This window comes from Petromyzon marinus, chromosome 1 (assembly GCF_048934315.1).
Source record: "Petromyzon marinus isolate PM22_M1 ecotype Great Lakes invasive population chromosome 1, UKy_Petmar_22M1.pri1.0, whole genome shotgun sequence".
Classification (NCBI taxonomy): Eukaryota; Metazoa; Chordata; class Hyperoartia; order Petromyzontiformes; family Petromyzontidae; genus Petromyzon; species Petromyzon marinus.
In genome coordinates, this window is record NC_133667.1 from 6078587 (window position 1) to 6100850 (window position 22264).

At 49.3% G+C, this 22264-nt stretch overlaps 1 protein-coding gene across 2 annotated transcripts in view; it reads right to left on the reverse strand.

Annotated features, from left to right (window-relative positions):
* Nucleotides 1–22264, reverse strand: part of LOC142906670 (uncharacterized) — a 248209-nt gene that overhangs the window by 108932 nt on the left and 117013 nt on the right. For both annotated transcript variants that reach the window (XM_076054965.1, XM_076055016.1), the window contains one exon: nucleotides 16912–16997. In XM_076054965.1, the coding sequence (XP_075911080.1) occupies nucleotides 16912–16997 (86 nt within the window). The remainder of the gene's footprint in view (nucleotides 1–16911; nucleotides 16998–22264) is intronic.

Below are 22264 nucleotides of genomic sequence, written 5' to 3' on the forward strand. Positions count from 1 at the left end.
ATAGGCAACAGAAATCCACGTTCATTGAAACACGAAACTATTGGTGTTAACTAGCAAAGACGTCACGAAGAATGAGGCCCAGTTGCTCTGGTACAATGAGATAACCAACACCTGTGGAACTGCACAGGTCTGGGATTGTTTAAAATTTACCATTGTTAAAAACAATAAGTTGATGTTTGTAGTAAAGTGAAATCCCTCTTGTCCCTGTGACACTAAACCCCACCAAAGAGGGCCCTGAATGGATCCTAGAGGCTGTCACTCACTGTCAGTTACTGTCACTCACTGTCACTCACTCACTGTCACTCACTGTCACTCACTCACTGTCACTCACTGTTACTCAATGCCACTCACTCACCGTCACTCACTGTCACTCACTCGCTGTCACTCACTATCACTCACTCACTGTCACTCACTCACTGTCACTCACTGTCACTCACTCACTGTAACTCACTTTCACTCACTGTCACTCACTCTGTCACGCACTGTCAGTTGTTGATTCATCTGCTTCAGGAGCTGAATCAGCTGCTTCAGTTGCTGATTCAGCTGCTTCAGGAGCTGAATCAGCTGCTTCAGTTGCTGTCACTGTCACTCATTGTCACTCATTGTCACTCACTCACTGTCACTCATTTACAGTCACTCACTGTCACTCACTGTCACTCACTCACTGTCACTCACTGTCACTCACTCACTGTCATTCACTCACACTCACTGTCATTCACTCATTGTCACTCAATCACTGTTACTCACTGTCACACACTCACTGTCACTCACTGTCACTCACTCACACTCACTGTCACTCACTGTCATTCACTCATTGTCACTCACTCACTGTTACTCACTGTCACTCACTCACTGTCACTGACCCACTCACTGTCACTCACTGTCACTCACTGTCACTCACTCACTGTCACTCACTGTCACGGACTGTCAGTTGTTGATTCATCTGCTTCAGGAGCTGAATCAGCTGCTTCAGTTACTGATTCAGCTGCTTCAGGAGCTGAATCAGCTGCTTCAGTTGCTGTCACTGTCACTCATTGTCACTCATTGTCACTCATTTACAGTCACTCACTGTCACTCACTGTCACTCACTCACTGTCATTCACTCACTCACACTCACTGTCACTCACTGTCATTCACTCATTGTCACTCACTCACTGTTACTCACTGTCACTCACTCAATGTCACTCACTGTCACTCATTTACAGTCACTCACTGTCACTCACTCACTGTCACTCACTGTCACTCACTCACTCACACTCACTGTCACTCACTGTCATTCACTCATTGTCACTCACTCACTGTTACTCAGTCACTCACCCACTGTCACTCACTCACTGTCACTGACCCACTCACTGTCACTCACTGTCACCCACTCACTGTCACTCACTCACTGTCACTCACTGTAACTCACTCACTGTCACTCACTGTCACTCACTCACTGTCACTCACTGTCACTCACTCACTGTCACTCACAGTCACTCACTCACGGTCACTCACAGTCACTCACTCACTGTCACACACTCACTGTCACTCACTGTCACTCACTGTCACTCACTCACTGTCACTCACTGTCATTCACTCACTGTCACTCACTGTCACTCACTCACTCTGTCACTCACTGTCACTCACTCACTGTCACTCACACTCACTGTCACTCACTGTAACTCACTCACTGTCACTCACTCAGTTACTCGCTGTCACTCACTATCACTCGCTGTCACTCACTCGCTGTCACTCACTGACACTCATTCACTGTCACTCACTGTCACTCACTCAGTCACTCACTGTCACTCACTCAGTCACTCACTGTCACTCACTCGCAGTCACTCACTCACTCACTGTCAATCAATCTCACTCACTGTCACTCTCACTCACTGTCTCTCACTGTCACTCACTGTCACTCACTCACTGTTACTCACTGTCACTCACTCACTGTTACTCACTGTCATTCACTCACTGTCACTCACTCACTGCCACTCACTGTCACTCACTGTCACTCACTCACTGTCACTCACTCACTGTCACTCACTCACTGTCACTCACTCAATGCCACTTAAGTCACTCACTCTCACTCACTGTCACTCACTCAGTCACTCACTCACTCACTGTCACTCACTGTCACTCACTATCACTCACTGTCACTTACTCACTGTCACTCACTGTCACTCACTCACTGTCACTCACTGTCACTCACTCACTGTCACTCATTGTCACTCACTGTCACTCACTCACTCACACTCAATCACAATCACTGTCACTCAATCACTGCCACTCATTTACTGTCACTCACTGTCACTCATTTACTGCCACTCACTCATTTTCACTCACTGTCACTCACTCACTCACACTCAATCACACTCACTGTCACTCACTCACTGTCACTCATTTACTGTCACTGTCACTCACTGTCACTCACTCATTGTCACTCACTGTAACTCGCTGTAACTCGATGTCACTCACTGACTGTCACTCACAGTCACTCACTCACGGTCACTCACTCACGGTCACTCACAGTCACTCACTCACGGTCACTCACTGTCACTCACTGTCACACACTCACTGTCACTCACTCACTGTCACTCACTGTCACTCACTGTCACTCACTCACTGTCACTCACTGTAACTCACTCACTGTCACTCACTCAGTTACTCGCTGTCACTCACTATCACTCGCTGCCACTCACTCACTGTCACTCACTGTCACTCACTGTCACTCACTCAGTCACTCACTGTCACTCACTCGCAGTCACTCACTCACTGTCACTCACTCTCACTCACTGTCACTCTCACTCACTGTCTCTCACTGTCAGTCACTGTCACTCACTCACTGTCACTCACTCACTGTCACTGACTAACTGTTACTCACTTTAACTCACTGTGACTCACTCACTATCACTCACTCACTGTCACTCACTCACTATCACTCACTCACTGTCACTCACTGTCACTCGCTGTACCTCACTCACTGTCACTCACTGTCACCCACTCACTGTCACTCACTGTCACTCACTCACTGTCACTCACTCACAGTCACTCACTAAGGCACTCACTGTAACTCACTGTCACTCACTCACTGTCACTCACTGTCACTCACTCACTGTCACTCACTGTAACTCACTCACTGTCACTCACTCAGTTACTCGCTGTCACTCACTATCACTCGCTGCCACTCACTCACTGTCACTCACTGTCACTCACTGTCACTCACTCAGTCACTCACTGTCACTCACTCGCAGTCACTCACTCACTGTCACTCACTCTCACTCACTGTCACTCTCACTCACTGTCTCTCACTGTCAGTCACTGTCACTCACTCACTGTCACTCACTCACTGTCACTGACTAACTGTTACTCACTTTAACTCACTGTGACTCACTCACTATCACTCACTCACTGTCACTCACTCACTATCACTCACTCACTGTCACTCACTGTCACTCGCTGTACCTCACTCACTGTCACTCACTGTCACCCACTCACTGTCACTCACTGTCACTCACTCACTGTCACTCACTCACAGTCACTCACTAAGGCACTCACTGTAACTCACTGTCACTCACTCACTGTCACTCACTATCACTCACTCATTGTCATTCACTCACTGTCACTGTCAGTTGCTGATTCATCTTCTTCAGTTGCTGATTCAGCTGCTTCAGTAGCTGTCACTGTCACTCACTCACTGTCACTCACTGTCAGTCACTTACTCACTGTCACTCACTGTCACTCACTCACTGTTACTCATTTACTGTCACTCACTGTCACTCACTCACACTCACTGTCACTCACTCACTGTCACTCATTTCCTGTCACTCGCTGTCACTCACTGTCACTCACTCATTGTCACTCACTGTCACTCACTCACTGTCACTCACTCACTCACTGTCACTCACAGCCACTCACTCACTGTCATTCACTCACTGTCACTCACTGTCACTCACACTCACTGTCACTCATTCACTGTCACTCACTCACTGTCACTCACTGTCACTCACTCATTGCCACTCACTGTAACTCGCTGTAACTCGCTGTCACTCACTGTCACTCAGTCACTCACTGTCACTCACAGTCACTCATTCACTGTCAATCACTAACTGTCACAATCACTGTCACTCAATCACTGCCACTCATTTACTGTCACTCACTGTCACTCACTGTCACTCACTCATTGTCACTCACTGTCACTCACTCACTCACACTCAATCACACTCACTGTCACTCACTCACTGTCACTCATTTACTGTCACTGTCACTTACTGTCACTCACTCATTGTCACTCACTGTAACTCGCTGTAACTCGATGTCACTCACTGACTGTCACTCACAGTCACTCACTCACGGTCACTCACTCACGGTCACTCACAGTCACTCACTCACGCTCACTCACTGCCACTCACTGTCACTCACTCACTGTCACTCACTCACTGTCACTCACTCAATGCCACTTACAGTCACTCACTCTCACTCACTGTCACTCACTCACTGTCGCTCACTGTCACTCACTCACTCACAGTCACTTACTCAATCACTCACTCACTGTCACTCACTGTCACTAACTTACTCACACTCACTGTCACTTACTCTGTCACTCACTCACTGTCACTCATTTACTGTCACTCACTCACTGTCACTGTCACTCACTCATTGTCACTCACTGTCACTCACTCACTGTCACTCACTGTCAGTAGCTGATTCAGCTGCTTCAGGAGCTGATTCAGCTGCTTCAGTAGCTGATTCAGCTGCTTCAGTTGCTGAATTAGCTACTTCAGTTGCTGATTCAGCTGCTTCAGTAGCTGTCACTGTCACTCACTCACTGTTACTCACTGTCACTCACTCACTGTCACTCACTCACTGTCACTGCCTAACTGTTACTCACTGTAACTCACTGTCACTCACTCACTATCACTCACTGTCACTCACTGTCACTCACTATCACTCACTCACTGTCACTCATTCACACTCACTGTCACTCACTCACTGTCACTCACTCACTGTCACTCATTTACTGTCACTCACTCACTGTCACTCACTGTCACCCACTCACTGTCACTCACTGTCACTCACTCACTGTCACTCACTCACTGTCACTCACTAAGGCACTCACTGTAACTCACTGTCACTCACAGCCACTCACTCACTGTCACTCACTCACTGTCACTCACTGTCACTCACTGTCACTCACTGTCACGCACTCACTCACACTCACTGGCACTCACTGGCACTCACTCACTCACACTCACACTCACTCACTGTCACTATCACTGTAACTCACTGTCACTCACTCACTGTCACTCACTGTCACTCACTCACACTCACTGTCACTCACTGGCACTCACTCACTCACACTCACTTTCACTGACTCACTGTCACTCTCACTGTAACTCACTGTCACTCACTCATTGTCACTCACTGTAACTCGCTGTCTCTCACTGTCACTCACAGTCACTCACTCACTGTCACTCACTCACTGTCACTCACAGTCACTCACTCACTGTCACCCACTGTCACTAACTGTCACTCACTCACTGTGACTCACTGTCACTCACTGTCACTCACTGTCAGTAGCTGATTCAGCTGCTTCAGTGGCTGATTCAGCTGCTTCAGTAGCTGATTCAGGTGCTTCAGTAGCTGATTCAGCTGCTTCAGTTGCTGATTCAGCTGCTTCAGTAGCTGATTCAGCTGCTTCAGGAGCTGATTCAGCTGCTTCAGTAGCTGATTCAGCTGCTTCAGTTGCTAAATTAGCAACTTCAGTTGCTGATTCAGCTGCTTCAGTAGCTGTCACTGTCACTCACTCACTGTTACTCACTGTCACTCACTGTCACTCACTCACTGTCACTCACTCACTGTCACTGACTAACTGTTACTCACTGTAACTCACTGTCACTCACTCACTATCACTCACTCACTGTCACTCACTCACTATCACTCACTCACTGTCACTCACTGTCACTCACTATCACTCACTCACACTCACTGTCACTCACTCACTGTCACTCACTCACTGTCACTCACTGTCACCCACTCACTGTCACTCACTGTCACTCACTCACTGTCACTCACTGTCACTCACTAAGGCACTCACTGTAACTCACTGTCACTCACAGCCACTCACTCACAGCCACTCACTCACTGTCACTCACTGTCACTCACTCACTCACTGTCACTCACTGGCACTCACTCACTTTCACTCACTCACTGTCACTCTCACTGTCACTCACTGTCACTCACTCATTGTCACTCACTGTAACTCGCTGTCACTCACTGTCACTCAGTCACTCACTGTCACTCACTCACTCTGTCACTCACTGTCACTCACTCACTGTCACTCACACTCACTGTCACTCACTGTAACTCACTCACTGTCACTCACTCAGTTACTCGCTGTCACTCACTATCACTCGCTGTCACTCACTCGCTGTCACTCGCTGCCACTCATTTACTGTCACTCACTGTCACTCACTGTCACTCACTCAGTCACTCACTGTCACTCACTCACTGTCACTCACTCAGTCACTCACTGTCACTCACTCGCAGTCACTCACTCACTCACTGTCACTCAATCTCACTCACTGTCACTCTCACTCACTGTCTCTCACTGTCAGTCACTGTCACTCACTGTCACTCACTCACTGTTACTCACTGTCACTCACTCACTGTTACTCACTGTCACTCACTCACTGCCACTCACTGTCACTCACTGTCACTCACTCACTGTCACTCACTCACTGTCACTCACTCACTGTCACTCACTCAATTCCACTTAAGTCACTCACTCTCACTCACTGTCACTCACTCAGTCACTCACTCACTCACTGTCACTCACTATCACTCACTGTCACTTACTCACTGTCACTCACTGTCACTCACTCACTCACTGTCACTCACTGTCACTCACTCACTGTCACTCACTCATTGTCACTCACTGTCACTCACTCACACTCAATCACAATCACTGTCACTCAATCACTGCCACTCATTTACTGTCACTCACTGTCACTCACTGTCACTCATTTACTGCCACTCACTCATTGTCACTCACTGTCACTCACTCACTCACACTCACTCACACTCACTGTCACTCACTCACTGTCACTCACTCACTGTCACTCATTTACTGTCACTCACTCACTGTCACTCACTGTCACCCACTCACTGTCACTCACTGTCACTCACTCACTGTCACTCACTCACTGTCACTCACTAAGGCACTCACTGTAACTCACTGTCACTCACAGCCACTCACTCACTGTCACTCATTTCCTGTCACTCGCTGTCACTCACTGTCACTCACTCATTGTCACTCACTGTCACTCACTCACTGTCACTCACTCACTGTCACTCACAGCCACTCACTCACTGTCACTCACTCACTGTCACTCACTCATTGTCACTCACTGTCACTCACTCACTCACACTCAATCACACTCACTGTCACTCACTCACTGTCACTCATTTACTGTCACTGTCACTTACTGTCACTCATTCATTGTCACTCACTGTAACTCGCTGTAACTCGATGTCACTCACTGACTGTCACTCACAGTCACTCACTCACGGTCACTCACTCACGGTCACTCACAGTCACTCACTCACGGTCACTCACTGTCACTCACTGTCACACACTCACTGTCACTCACTGTCACTCACTCACTGTCACTCACTGTCACTCACTCACCGTCACTCACTGTCACTCACACTAACTGTCACTCACTGTAACTCACTCACTGTCACTCACTCAGATACTCGCTGTCACTCACTATCACTCGCTGTCACTCACTCGCTGTCACTCGCTGCCACTCACTCACTGTCACTCACTGTCACTCACTGTCACTCACTCAGTCACTCACTGTCACTCACTCGCAGTCACTCACTCACTGTCACTCACTCTCACTCACTGTCACTCTCACTCACTGTCTCTCACTATCAGTCACTGTCACTCACTCACTGTCACTCACTCACTGTTACTGACTAACTGTTACTCACTGTAACTCACTGTGACTCACTCACTATCACTCACTCACTGTCACTCACTCACTATCACTCACTCACTGTCACTCACTGTCACTCGCTGTACCTCACTCACTGTCACTCACTGTCACTCACTCACTGTCACCCACTCACTGTCACTCACTGTCACTCACTCACTGTCACTCACTCACTGTCACTCACTAAGGCACTCACTGTAACTCACTGTCACTCACTCACTGTCACTCACTATCACTCACTCATTGTCATTCACTCACTGTCACTGTCAGTTGCTGATTCATCTTCTTCAGTTGCTGATTCAGCTGCTTCAGTAGCTGTCACTGTCACTCACTCACTGTCACTCACTGTCAGTCACTTACTCACTGTCACTCACTGTCACTCACTCACTGTTACTCATTTACTGTCACTCACTGTCACTCACTCACACTCACTGTCACTCACTCACTGCCACTCATTTACTGTCACTCGCTGTCACTCACTGTCACTCACTCATTGTCACTCACTGTCACTCACTCACTGTCACTCACTGTCACTCACACTCACTGTCACTCATTCACTGTCACTCACTCACTGTCACTCATTGTCACTCACTGTAACTCGCTGTAACTCGCTGTCACTCACTGTCACTCAGTCACTCACTGTCACTCACAGTCACTCATTCACTGTCAATCACTAACTGTCACAATCACTGTCACTCAATCACTGCCACTCATTTACTGTCACTCACTGTCACTCACTGTCACTCATTTACTGTCACTCACTCATTGTCACTCACTGTCACTCACTCACACTCAATCACACTCACTGTCACTCACTCACTGTCACTCATTTACTGTCATTCACTGTCACTCACTCATTGTCACTCACTGTAACTCGCTGTAACTCAATGTCACTCACTGACTGTCACTCACAGTCACTCACTCACGGTCACTCACTCACGGTCACTCACAGTCACTCACTCACGGTCACTCACTGTCACTCACTGTCACACACTCACTGTCACTCACTGTCACTCACTCACTGTCACTCACTCACTGTCACTCACTGTCACTCACACTAACTGTCACTCACTGTAACTCACTCACTGTCACTCACTCAGTTACTCGCTGTCACTCACTATCACTCGCTGTCACTCACTCGCTGTCACTCACTCACTGTCACTCACTGTCACTCACTCAGTCACTCACTCGCAGTCACTCACTCACTGTCACTCACAGTCACTCACTGTCACTCACTCACTGTCACTCACTGTCACTCACTCACTGTCACTCACTGTCATTCACTGTCACTCATTGTCACTCACTGTCACTTACTGTCACTCACTCACTGTCACTCACTCACTGTAACTCACTCACTGTCACTCACTCACTGTCACTCACTGTCACTAACTCACTTTCACTCACTCACTCACTCACTTTCACTCACTGTCACTCACTCACTGTCCCTCACTCACTGTCACTCACGGTCACTCACTCACTGTCACTCACTATCACTCACTCACTGTCACTCACTCACTGTCACTTACTATCCTTCACTCACTCAGTCACTCACTGTTACTCACTCACTGTCACTCAGTCACTGTAACTCACTCACTGTCACTCACTGTCTGTCACTCACTCACTGTCACTCACTGTCACTCACTCACTGTCACTCACTGTCACTCACTCACTGTCACTCACTCACTGTCACTCACTGTCACTGTCACTCACTGTCACTAACTCACTTTCACTCACTCACTGTCACTCACTGTCACTCACTCACTTTCACTCACTGTCACTGTCACTCAGTCACTCACTTACTGTCACTCACTATCACTGTCACTCAGTCACTCACTCACTGTCACTCACTCACTGTCACTCACTGTCACTCACTGTCACTCACTCACTGCCACTCACTGTCACTCACTGCCACTCACTGTCACTCACTCACTGTCACTCATTTACTGTCACTCACTGTCACTCACTCAGTCACTCACTGTCACTCACTCACTGTCACTCACTGTCACTCACTCATTGTCACTCACTGTCACTCACTCACACTCAATCACACTCACTGTCACTCATTTACTGTCACTCACTGTCACTCACTTACTGTCACTCACTGTCACTCACTGTCACTGTCACTCACTGTCACTCACTCACTGTCACTCACTCACACTCACTGTCACTCACTCACTGTTACTCACTGTCACTCACTGTCACTCATTTACTGTCACTCAATGTCACTCACTCATTGTCACTCACTGTCACTCACTCACTGTCACTCACTCATTGTCACTCACTGTCACTCACTGACTGTCACTCACTCAGTCACTCACTGTCACTCACTCTGTCACTCACTGTCACGCACTGCCAGTTGCTGATTCAGCTGCTTCAGTAGCTCATTCAGTAGCTGATTCAGCTGCTTCAGTTGCTGTCACTGTCACTCACTCACTGTCACTCACTGTCACTCACTGTCACTCTCTCGCTGTAACTCACTGTCACTCACTCACTGTCACTCACTCGCAGTCACTCACTGTCACTCACTGTCACTCACTCACTGTCACTCACTCACTGTCACTCACTGTCACTCACTGTCACTCACTCACTGTCACTCACTCACTGTCACCCACTGTCACTCATTTACTGTCACTCATTTACTGTCACTCACTGTCACTCACTGTAACTCACTCACTGTCACTCAATGTCACTCACTATCACTCACTCACTGTAACTCACTCACTGTCACTCACTGTCAGTCACTCACTGTCACTCACTGTCACTCACTCACTGTCACTCACTGTCACTCACTCACTGTCACTCACTCGCAGTCACTCACTCACTGTCACTCACTCACTGTCACTCACTCACTGTCACTCACTCACTCACTGTCACCCACTGTCACTCATTTACTGTCACTCATTTACTGTCACTCACTGTCACTCACTGTCACTCACTCACTGTCACTCAATGTCACTCACTATCACTCACTCACTGTAACTCACTCACTGTCACTCACTGTCACTCACTCACTGTCACTCACTGTCACTCACTCACAGTCACTCACTGTCACTCACTCACAGTCACTCACTCACTGTCACTCACTGTCACTCACTCACTGTCACTCATTGTCACTCACTGTCACTCACTGTCACTCACTCACTGTCACTCACTGTCACTCACTCACTGTCACTCACTGTCACTCACTCACTGTCCCTCACTCACTGTCACTCACTCACTGTCACTCACTGTCACTGTCACTCACTGTCACTCACTCACTGTCACTCACTGTCACTCACTCACTGTCCCTCACTCACTGTCACTCACTCACTGTCACTCACTGTCACTCACTCACTGTCCCTCACTCACTGTCACTGTCACTCACTGTCACTCACTCACTGTCACTCACTGTCACTCACTCACAGTCACTCACTCACTGTCACTCACTGTCACTCACTCACTGTCATTCACTGTCACTCACTCACTGTCACCCACTGTCACTCATTTACTGTCACTCATTTACTGTCACTCACTGTCACTCACTGTCACTCACTCACTGTCACTCAATGTCACTCACTATCACTCACTCACTGTAACTCACTCACTGTCACTCACTGTCACTCACTCACTGTCACTCACTGTCACTCACTCACAGTCACTCACTGTCACTCACTCACAGTCACTCACTCACTGTCACTCACTGTCACTCACTCACTGTCACTCACTGTCACTCACTCACTCACTGTCACTCATTGTCACTCACTGTCACTCACTGTCACTCACTCACTGTCACTCACTGTCACTCACTCACTGTCACTCACTGTCACTCACTCACTGTCCCTCACTCACTGTCACTCACTCACTGTCACTCACTGTCACTCACTCACTGTCCCTCACTCACTGTCACTCACTGTCACTCACTCACTGTCACTCACTGTCACTCACTCACAGTCACTCACTCACTGTCACTCACTGTCACTCACTCACTGTCACTCACTGTCACTCACTGTCACTCACTCACTGTCACTCACTGTCACCCACTGTCACTCATTTACTGTCACTCATTTACTGTCACTCACTGTCACTCACTGTCACTCACTGTCACTCAATGTCACTCACTATCACTCACTCACTGTAACTCACTCACTGTCACTCACTGTCACTCACTCACTGTCACTCACTGTCACTCACTCACAGTCACTCACTGTCACTCACTCACAGTCACTCACTCACTGTCACTCACTGTCACTCACTCACTGTCACTCACTGTCACTCACTCACTCACTGTCACTCATTGTCACTCACTGTCACTCACTGTCACTCACTCACTGTCACTCACTGTCACTCACTCACTGTCACTCACTGTCACTCACTCACTGTCCCTCACTCACTGTCACTCACTCACTGTCACTCACTGTCACTGTCACTCACTGTCACTCACTCACTGTCACTCACTGTCACTCACTCACTGTCCCTCACTCACTGTCACTCACTCACTGTCACTCACTGTCACTCACTCACTGTCCCTCACTCACTGTCACTGTCACTCACTGTCACTCACTCACTGTCACTCACTGTCACTCACTCACTGTCACTCACTCACACTCAATCACACTCACTGTCACTCATTTACTGCCACTCGCACCCCTCGGTGATGACGTCACTCCCTCTCACCCCACGCTCACCAACAAAGACAAAGGTCGCCCCGACAGCCTTCAGCAGCTCTCGGGGCAAGCGCCGGTAGCGAGCGGCGTCTGTGAAGGGCGGCACGGCGCACGAGGGGGTGGCCGGCACCAGCCCCGGCCGCCTTTGTCTCCCTTGTGGTGATGTTTACACACCGCACCGGATACCAGTTTGAGGCTGAGTGGACCTAGAGGGGCCCCAGGACCGGTTCAGATAATCGTCACTGGCTTTGGCCGTGAGCGGGAATCAAACCCGGGTCCCTGGGTTCGTGGTGCAGTGAGCTGACCGCTGCACCACCGCTCCTCACTCTCATATACACACTCACACTCATCCCCATACAGTCACTATCACACACACTCTCACTCTTCTATACACACTCATCCCCATACAGTCACTCACTCACATACACTCACTCTCATATACACACTCACACTCATCCCCATACAAACACAGTTACTATCACACTCTCACACACACTCACACACACTCACTCTCACCCACTCACCCACACTCTCTCACACACACACACTCACCCACACTCTGACAAACTCACCCACACTCACACACACTCACCCACACTCTCACACACTCTCACACACTCACACACACTCTCACACACTCACCCACCCTCTCACACACTCACCCACACTCTCTCACACACTCTCTCACACTCACCCTCACACACTCTCACACACTCACCCACACTCACCCACACTCACACACACTCACACACTCTCACACACTCACCCACTCACCCACACTCATCCACACTCTCTCACACACTCACACACCCACACTCTCACACACTCACCCACACTCTCTCACACACTCACTCTCACACACTCACCCACACTCTCTCACACACTCACACACTCACCCTCACACACTCACCCACACTCTCATACACTCACCCACACTCTCACACACTCACCCACACTCTCTCACACACTCACCCTCACACACTCTCACACACTCACACACACTCTCCCACACTCTCAAACATACAAAGACAAAGTTCCCCTGCATAGTCTTAACGTACTGTCGTGGCAAGTGCTTTAAACGAGCACCTGTGAATGCCGGCACGGCACACGAGGAGGCGACTGACCGCACCACACCCGGTCGCCTTTGTCCCCCTAGTGGCGATGTTCACACTCTGCACCAGCTGCTCTTTTGAGGCTGAGTCAACCTAGGGGAGTCCGGCTTCTATAGTCGTCACTGGTGTTGGCCGTGAGTGGGAATGGATCCCGGGGCGCCGGGTTCGTAGCGCAGCGCGCAGGTCACTACACTACCGCTCCCCACTACTCTCACACAGCGATACAGTCACCAACTCTCTACCTCGTTCTCTACCTCGTTCTCTCTACCTCGTTCTCTACCTCGTTCTCCACCTCGTTCTCTACCTCTCTCTCTACCTCGTTCTCTCTACCTCGTTCTCTACCTCGTTCTCTACCTCTCTCTCTCTACCTCGTTCTCTACCTCCTTCTCTACCTCTCTCTACCTCGTTCTGTACCTCGTTCTCTACCTCGTTCTCTACCTCGTTCTCTACCTCTCTCTCTACCTCGTTCTCTACCTCGTTCTCTACCTCTCTCTCTACCTCGTTCTCCACCTCGTTCTCTACCTCTCTCTCTACCTCTCTCACTACCTCGTTCTCTACCTCGTTCTCCACCTCGTTCACTACCTTGCTCTCTACCTCGTTCTGTACCTCGTTCTCTACCTCATTCTCTACCTCGTTCTCTACCTCGTTCTCTACCTCGTTCTCTACCTCTCTCTCTACCTCTCTCTCTACCTCGTTCTCTACCTCGTTCTCTACCTCGTTCTCTACCTCGTTCTCTACCTCGTTCTCTACCTCTCTCTCTACCTCGTTCTCTACCTCGTTCTCTACCTCGTTCTCTACCTCGTTCTCTACCTCATTCTCTACCTCTCTCTCTACCTCGTTCACTACCTCTCTCTACCTCGTTCTCTACCTCCTTCTCTACCTTGTTCTCTATCTCTCTCTCTACCTCGTTCTCCACCTCGTTCTCCACCTTGTTCTCTACCTCTCTCTCTACCTCGTTCTCTACCTCGTTCTCTACCTCGTTCTCTACCTCTCTCTCTACCTCGTTCACTACCTCTCTCTCTACCTCTCTCTCTACCTCGTTCTCCACCTCGTTCTCCACCTCGTTCTCTACCTCTCTCTCTACCTCTCTCTCTACCTCGTTCTCTACCTCGTTCTCCACCTCGTTCTCTACCTCTCTCTCTACCTCTCTCTCTACCTCGTTCTCTACCTCGTTCTCCACCTCGTTCTCCACCTCGTTCTCTACCTCTCTCTCTACCTCGTTCACTACCTCTCTCTCTACCTCTCTCTCTACCTCGTTCTCCACCTCGTTCTCTAACTCTCTCTCTCGAGACGTCCAGCAGCAGCAGCAGGCCAGCAAGATGGTGCCCCCGGTGCAAGCGTCTCCACTGTGTAAGACGGCGCCACTCTGCACTAGGACTTGGTCTCGTGTCTACGACTCCGCCAGATTGGCACGGCTGAAGCTCATCGCGGCAGAGGAGGAGGAGCGGCGGATAGAGGAGGAGCGGATAGAGGAGGAGGAGGAGGAGCGGATAGAGGAGGAGGAGGAGCGGATAGAGGAGGAGGAGCGGCGGCACAAGCGGGAGGAGGAGGAGGCAGAACGGAGCGCACGCGAGATCGCTGCCGCACCTCAAGAGGCAATCCCCAAGTGGCAATCCCCAAGTGACAACTTGTAGACGAGGCGGTGAAGTGCAGAGACGCGAGAGACGCTCAGGGCACACACGGCACAGCAACATCGCACGGCGCAGGACGGACTTGCTAGGCAAGACGCCAACAACACGGCGCACACATCTGAGGTACAAACACAAGAATGTACACAGAGTACACAAACAGCAGGCTTATCCGGCAGGATGATTGGGGCCGTCCATAAATGACGTCACGCGATTTTGGACGATTTTTTTACCCCCCCCCCTCGTCACACGGCGTCACAAAAAGTCAGACCCCCCTCAAACATGACGTCACAAAGCTCTGCCCCCCCCCCCCAAATATAAAACATGCTTCAAAATCGCTTTAAACTATTGTCATTGTAGTGAGAATTTAATGTGGCGCTGCACTCTTGATGTTGTAGGAGAAAACATTTATTAAAAAGTCTATTTAATTAAGTAGAACGTGTTGTCTATATTTATTTAAAGTTGCGCATTTTGAAGTGACGTCACATTTCTCAACCCCCCCCCCCCTCGTCACACATCGTCACAATTGTCTGACCCCACCCCCCAGGTGCGTGACGTCATTTATGGACGGCCCCATTCACACTGGCGATTCTACAAGCACTCGACAAGACACCCTGAGATCGCTCCCACTCCACATTGACATTTGTCTTCTAAGTCTGTCTCCCTCATTGTGAGCTGTAAGGTTCGTCTGTTAGGACGTCAATAACGTGGAGTAATGTCTCTAACCCATCACTCTCTCTCTAACTCACTCGCTAACTCTCTCACTCACTAACTAACTCACTAATTCTCTCTCTAACCCATCTCTCTCTCTCTAACTCACTCGCTAACTCTCTCACTCACTCACTAACTCTCTCACTCACTCACTAACTCACTAACTCTCTATCTCTCTCACTCACTAACTAACTCTCTCTCTAACTCTCACTCACTAACTCTCTAACTCTCTCACTAGCTAACTCTCTAACTCTCTCACTCACTAACTCTCTAACTCTCTCACTCACTATTCAACTGTCTCTCTCTCACTCACTAACTCTCTCGCTAACTCTCTCTCAGTCACTAACTCTCTCTCTAACTCTCTCTCTCACTCACTAACTATCTCGCTAACTCTCTCTCAGTCACTAACTCTCTCTCTAACTCTCTCTCTCACTCACTAACTCTCTCGCTAACTCTCTCTCACTAACTCTCTCTCTAACTCTCTCACTCACTAACTCTCTCGCTAACTCTCTCACTCACTCACTAACTCTCTCACTCACTAACTCTCTCATTCACTCACTAACTCTCTCACTCACTCACTCTCTATCTCTCTCTCTAACTCTTTCACTCACTAACTCTCTCGCTAACTCACTCACTAACTCTCTCACTCTCTCTAACTCACTTACTAACTCTCTATCTCTCTCTCACTAACTAACTCTCTAACTCTCTCTCTAACTCACAAACTCTCTCACTAACTCTCTCACTCACTAACTCCCTCTCTAACTCTCTCACTAACTAACTAACTCACTCTCTAACTCTCTCTGTCTCTCACCCCCCCCCTCTCCGCGTGACTCACAAAGCGCAGCATGAGGCCCTGGCAGGCGTGGTGCATGAGCAGGCTCAGCAGGAACTTGAGGCCTCCACAGTCCACGAAGGTCGTCTCTGTGACCAGAGAGAGAGGAGAATCAGACTCAGAGGTCCCTCCACTCCACCCGATACACGCACCGTGGTACCCCTCCACACACCACGATACCTCTACACACACCACTACACAGACACACACCACGTACACAGACACACCATGTACACACACACCATGTACACACACCACGTACACAGACACACACCATGTACACAGACACACACACCATGTACACACACACCATGTACACACACCACGTACACAGACACACACCACGTACACACACACACCATGTACACACACACACCATGTACACACACACCACGATACCCCTACACACACCATGTATACACACACACACACCATGTACACACACACCACGTACACAGACACACACCATGTACACAGACACACACCATGTACACAGACACACACACCATGTACACACACACACACCATGTACACACACCACGTACACAGACACACACCACGTACACACACACACCACGTACACACACACCATGTACACACACACCACGATACCCCTACACACACCATGTATACACACACACACCATGTATACACACACACACACCATGTATACACACACAACATGTACACACACACAAAAACCATGTACACACACAAACCGTGTACACACACCACCTCACCCCCTCACCACCGCCTCCCCCTCACCCCCTCACCACCGCCCCCCTCACCCCCTCACCCCTCACTAGAGAGAGTGAATTTCAATGGCTCTCACCTGGTTAAATAATTAATTCACTCACTAGAGAAGTAAATGATTCCCACCTGGTTAAAGAAGTAAATCACTGCATCGAGTGAACCTCAATGGCTCTCGCAGGATTACATAACGGAGTTACTCACGAGAGATAGTGAATCGCAATGGCTCTTAACTGGTTAAATAAAGGAGTCATTCAATCTGGATAGTAAATCTTAATGGCCCCTATCAGTAGAGCGTGCATCTCAACAACTCTCGCATGGTTAAACACATGAATCACTCACTAAAGATAGTGAATATTAAAGGTTAAATAAAGGAATCGCTCAATAGAGACAGTTCATCTAAATAACTCGCACCTGGTCAAATAATTAATTAATTCGCTAGAAATTTTCTCAGGGGCTCCAATTTAGTAAGATGAGACTACTCTGGGTAGAGTGAATCTCAGTGTTTCCCTCTGGTCAAACAAAGGAGACCACTCTGAGTGAATGTCCCCCAGTGGCTGAGTGGAGACAGTGAATGTCCCCCAGTGGCTGAGTGGAGACAGTGAATGTCCCCACTGGCTGAGTGGAGACAGTGAATGTCCCCACTGGCTGAGTGGAGACAGTGAATGTCCCCACTGGCTGAGTGAGACAGTGAATGTCCCCCACTGGCTGAGTGGAGACAGTGAATGTCCCCAGTGGCTGAGTGGAGACAGTGAATGTCCCCACTGGCTGAGTGGAGACAGTGAATGTCCCCCAGTGGCTGAGTGGAGACAGTGAATGTCCCCACTGGCTGAGTGGAGACAGTGAATGTCCCCCACTGGCTGAGTGGAGACAGTGAATGTCCCCACTGGCTGAGTGGAGACAGTGAATGTCCCCCAGTGGCTGAGTGGAGACAGTGAATGTCCCCCACTGCCTGAGTGGAGACAGTGAATGTCCCCCAGTGACTGAGTGGAGACAGTGAATGTCCCCACTGGCTGAGTGGAGACAGTGAATGTCCCCCAGTGGCTGAGTGGAGACAGTGAATGTCCCGCAGTGGCTGAGTGGAGACAGTGAATGTCCCCACTGACTGAGTGGAGACAGTGAATGTGCCCCACTGGCTGAGTGGAGACAGTGAATGTCCACACTGGCTGAGTGGAGACAGTGAATGTCCCCAGTGTCTGAGTGGAGACAGTGAATGTCCCCCACTGGCTGAGTAGAGACAGTGAATGTCCCCCAGTGGCTGAGTCGAGACAGTGAATGTCCCCAGTGTCTGAGTGGAGACAGTGAATGTCCCCACTGGCTGAGTGGAGACAGTGAATGTCCCCAGTGGCTGAGTGGAGACAGTGAATGTCCCCACTGTCTGAGTGGAGACAGTGAATGTCCCCACTGGCTGAGTGGAGACAGTGAATGTCCCCACTGGCTGAGTGGAGACAGTGAATGTCCCCCACTGGCTGAGTGGAGACAGTGAATATCCCCACTGGCTGAGTGGAGACAGTGAATGTCCCCCACTGGCTGAGTGGAGACAGTGAATGTCCCCCACTGGCTGAGTGGAGACAGTGAATGTCCCCAGTGGCTGAGTGGAGACGGTGAATGTCCCCCAGTGGCTAAGTGGAGACAGTGAATGTCCCCACTGTCTGAGTGGAGACAGTGAATGTCCCCAGTGTCTGAGTGGAGACAGTGAATGTCCCCCACTGGCTGAGTACAGACAGTGAATATCCCCACTGGCTGAGTGGAGACAGTGAATGTCCCCACTGGCTGAGTGGAGACAGTGAATGTCCCCACTGGCTGAGTGAGACAGTGAATGTCCCCCACTGGCTGAGTGGAGACAGTGAATGTCCCCCACTGGCTGAGTGGAGACAGTGAATGTCCCCACTGTCTGAGTGGAGACAGTGAATGTCCCCCACTGGCTGAGTAGAGACAGTGAATGTCCCCACTGGCTGAGTGGAGACAGTGAATGTCCCCACTGGCTGAGTGAGACAGTGAATGTCCCCCACTGGCTGAGTGGAGACAGTGAATGTCCCCCACTGGCTGAGTGGAGACAGTGAATGTCCCCACTGTCTGATTGGAGACAGTGAATGCCCCCCACTGGCTGAGTGGAGACAGTGAATGTCCCCACTGGCTGAGTGGAGACAGTGAATGTCCCCCAGTGGCTGAGTGAGACAGTGAATGTCCCCAGCGGCTGAGTGGAGACAGTGAATGTCCCCACTGGCTGAGTGGAGACAGTGAATGTCCCCACTGGCTGAGTGGAGACAGTGAATGTCCCCCAGTGGCTGAGTGAGACAGTGAATGTCCCCACTGGCTGAGTGGAGACAGTGAATGTCCCCATTGGCTGAGTGGAGACAGTGAATGTCCCCACTGGCTGAGTGAGACAGTGAATGTCCCCACTGGCTGAGTGGAGACAGTGAATGTCCCTACTGGCTGAGTGGAGACAGTGAATGTCCCCAGTGGCTGAGTGGAGACAGTGAATGTCCCCTAGTGGCTGAGTGGCCACGAGGCGGACTCCGTCTCCCCCTCCACCCCGCGCGTGAGGAGCGACCGCGCTGCTGCTGCTGCTGGCGGTGGTGGTTGTAGTGGTAGTTATAGTAGTTAGGTAATGGTGGTAGTGGTTGTAGTGGTAGTTATAGTAGTTAGGTAATGGTGATTGTGGTAGTGGTTGTAGTGGTAATTAAAGTAGGTAGGTAATGGTAGTTGTGGTAGTGGTTGTAGTGGTAGTTATAGTAGTTAGGTAATGGTGGTGGTAGTAAAAAGTCAGACCCCCCCCCCTCAAATATGACGTCACAAAGCTCTGCCCCCCCCCCCCCAAGACATTTTTCCGTTTTAAAAATAAAACATGCTTCAAATCGCTTTAAACCAAGGCCGCAATTATAATATTCAAATATGCTCAATGTCCCCCCCCAATATATTGTCAAACATTAAAAAATGCTATGGTACGACAAGCAAATCACGCACCGCCGTACGAAATAATCATGAGCAACTGTAATCATAATCATAACCAAACTTAACAAGTTGCCATCATTATTACTGCTACCGGTTCTAGTTTCACGGTGCACTGCAGTTCTGCGTGTGGTGGTCACGTGGTGTTGCCCTACCCCAGCAGCAGCCGTTGCTCGACTGCTGTGGGTAGGTACAATCAATGTCACACACTGTACTCTCTCTCCATTTCATTACTTTAAAATGTATTAACAAGTGGAAAACTAGAAAGTTATATGAGTGTTACGTTGGCTATATCACTGTCGAGTCAAAACAAACATTTTTTGGTGAAAACGGGCCAATTTGCGATTGCTAATCAATCAACCATCAGTAACGTTAGCTGTCATAGCTAAGTAAGTTACTTGGAAAGTGAATTAGCCACACATTCACCCAGCGACCAACAGTGGCGCTCACGGGCGTGTTCAACTAACGTGAATGTCTCTATTACGTTATATTTGTCAGAAAGCCCACGTGAAGTCTGAGTAAAGTGTCAATAATTTATGTTGCGCTGCATGTGTCATATTTGTAGACAGTCGCCGCTCTCATTTATCGCATATTCGTATAGTAGAGTGTATAGCTGTACTTGATTATGATAAATGTCATTATTAGTGTTTCTTTGATTAAAGTGCACGCAGTTGTAATACAGTCAGCGTTCATTCACAGCGAGTGTCATCACGAGCAAGAGGAAGGGTGGCAGTGACATTCACAGTGAATGTCATCACGAGCAACAGGAAGGGTGGCAATGACATTCACAGTGAGTGTCATCACGAGCAAGAGGAAGGGTGGCAGTGACATTCACAGTGAGTGTCATCACGAGCAACAGGAAGGGTGGCAGTGACATTCACAGTGAGTGTCATCACGAGCAACAGGAAGGGTGGCAGTGACATTCACAGTGAGTGTCATCACGAGCAAGAGGAAGGGTGGCAGTGACATTCACAGTGAGTGTCATCACGAGCAACAGGAAGGGTGGCAGTGACATTCACAGTGAGTGTCATCACGAGCAAGAGGAAGGGTGGCAGTGACATTCACAGTGAGTGTCATCACGAGCAACAGGAAGGGTGGCAGTGACATTCACAGTGAGTGTCATCACGAGCAAGAGTGGCAGTGACATTCACAGTGAGTGTCATCACGAGCAAGAGGAAGGGTGGCAGTGACATTCACAGTGAGTGTCATCACGAGCAACAGGGAGGGTGTCAGTGACATTCACAGTGAGTGTCATCACGAGCAACAGGAAGGGTGGCAGTGACATTCGTGAGTTTTTTGGGCAGCCTCAGGAAAGAAGAAAAGTTGAGAGCAGTGAGAAAATGAGTTCCAGTCAGATGATAGAAGTATACAGTAGTACAAGAGATGAGTTAATGATTCTCCATATAATCATAATTGCCATTCAGATCAGAAATTGTTATTAATCCATTCCTGAACATCATGGCAAGAAACACCACATGTTTATTGATAATATTTATTTCATGTTCACTCTGGTGCATTCAGAATAGAGAGAGAGAGAGGGCATGAGGATGCCGGCAGGGCAGGGAGAGCAGGTGACATGGAGGTGAGTGAGAAAAGGAGCAAATATTGATGGTTAAGACCGAATAATGACATCGCAACAGTCTAATCCTAATGT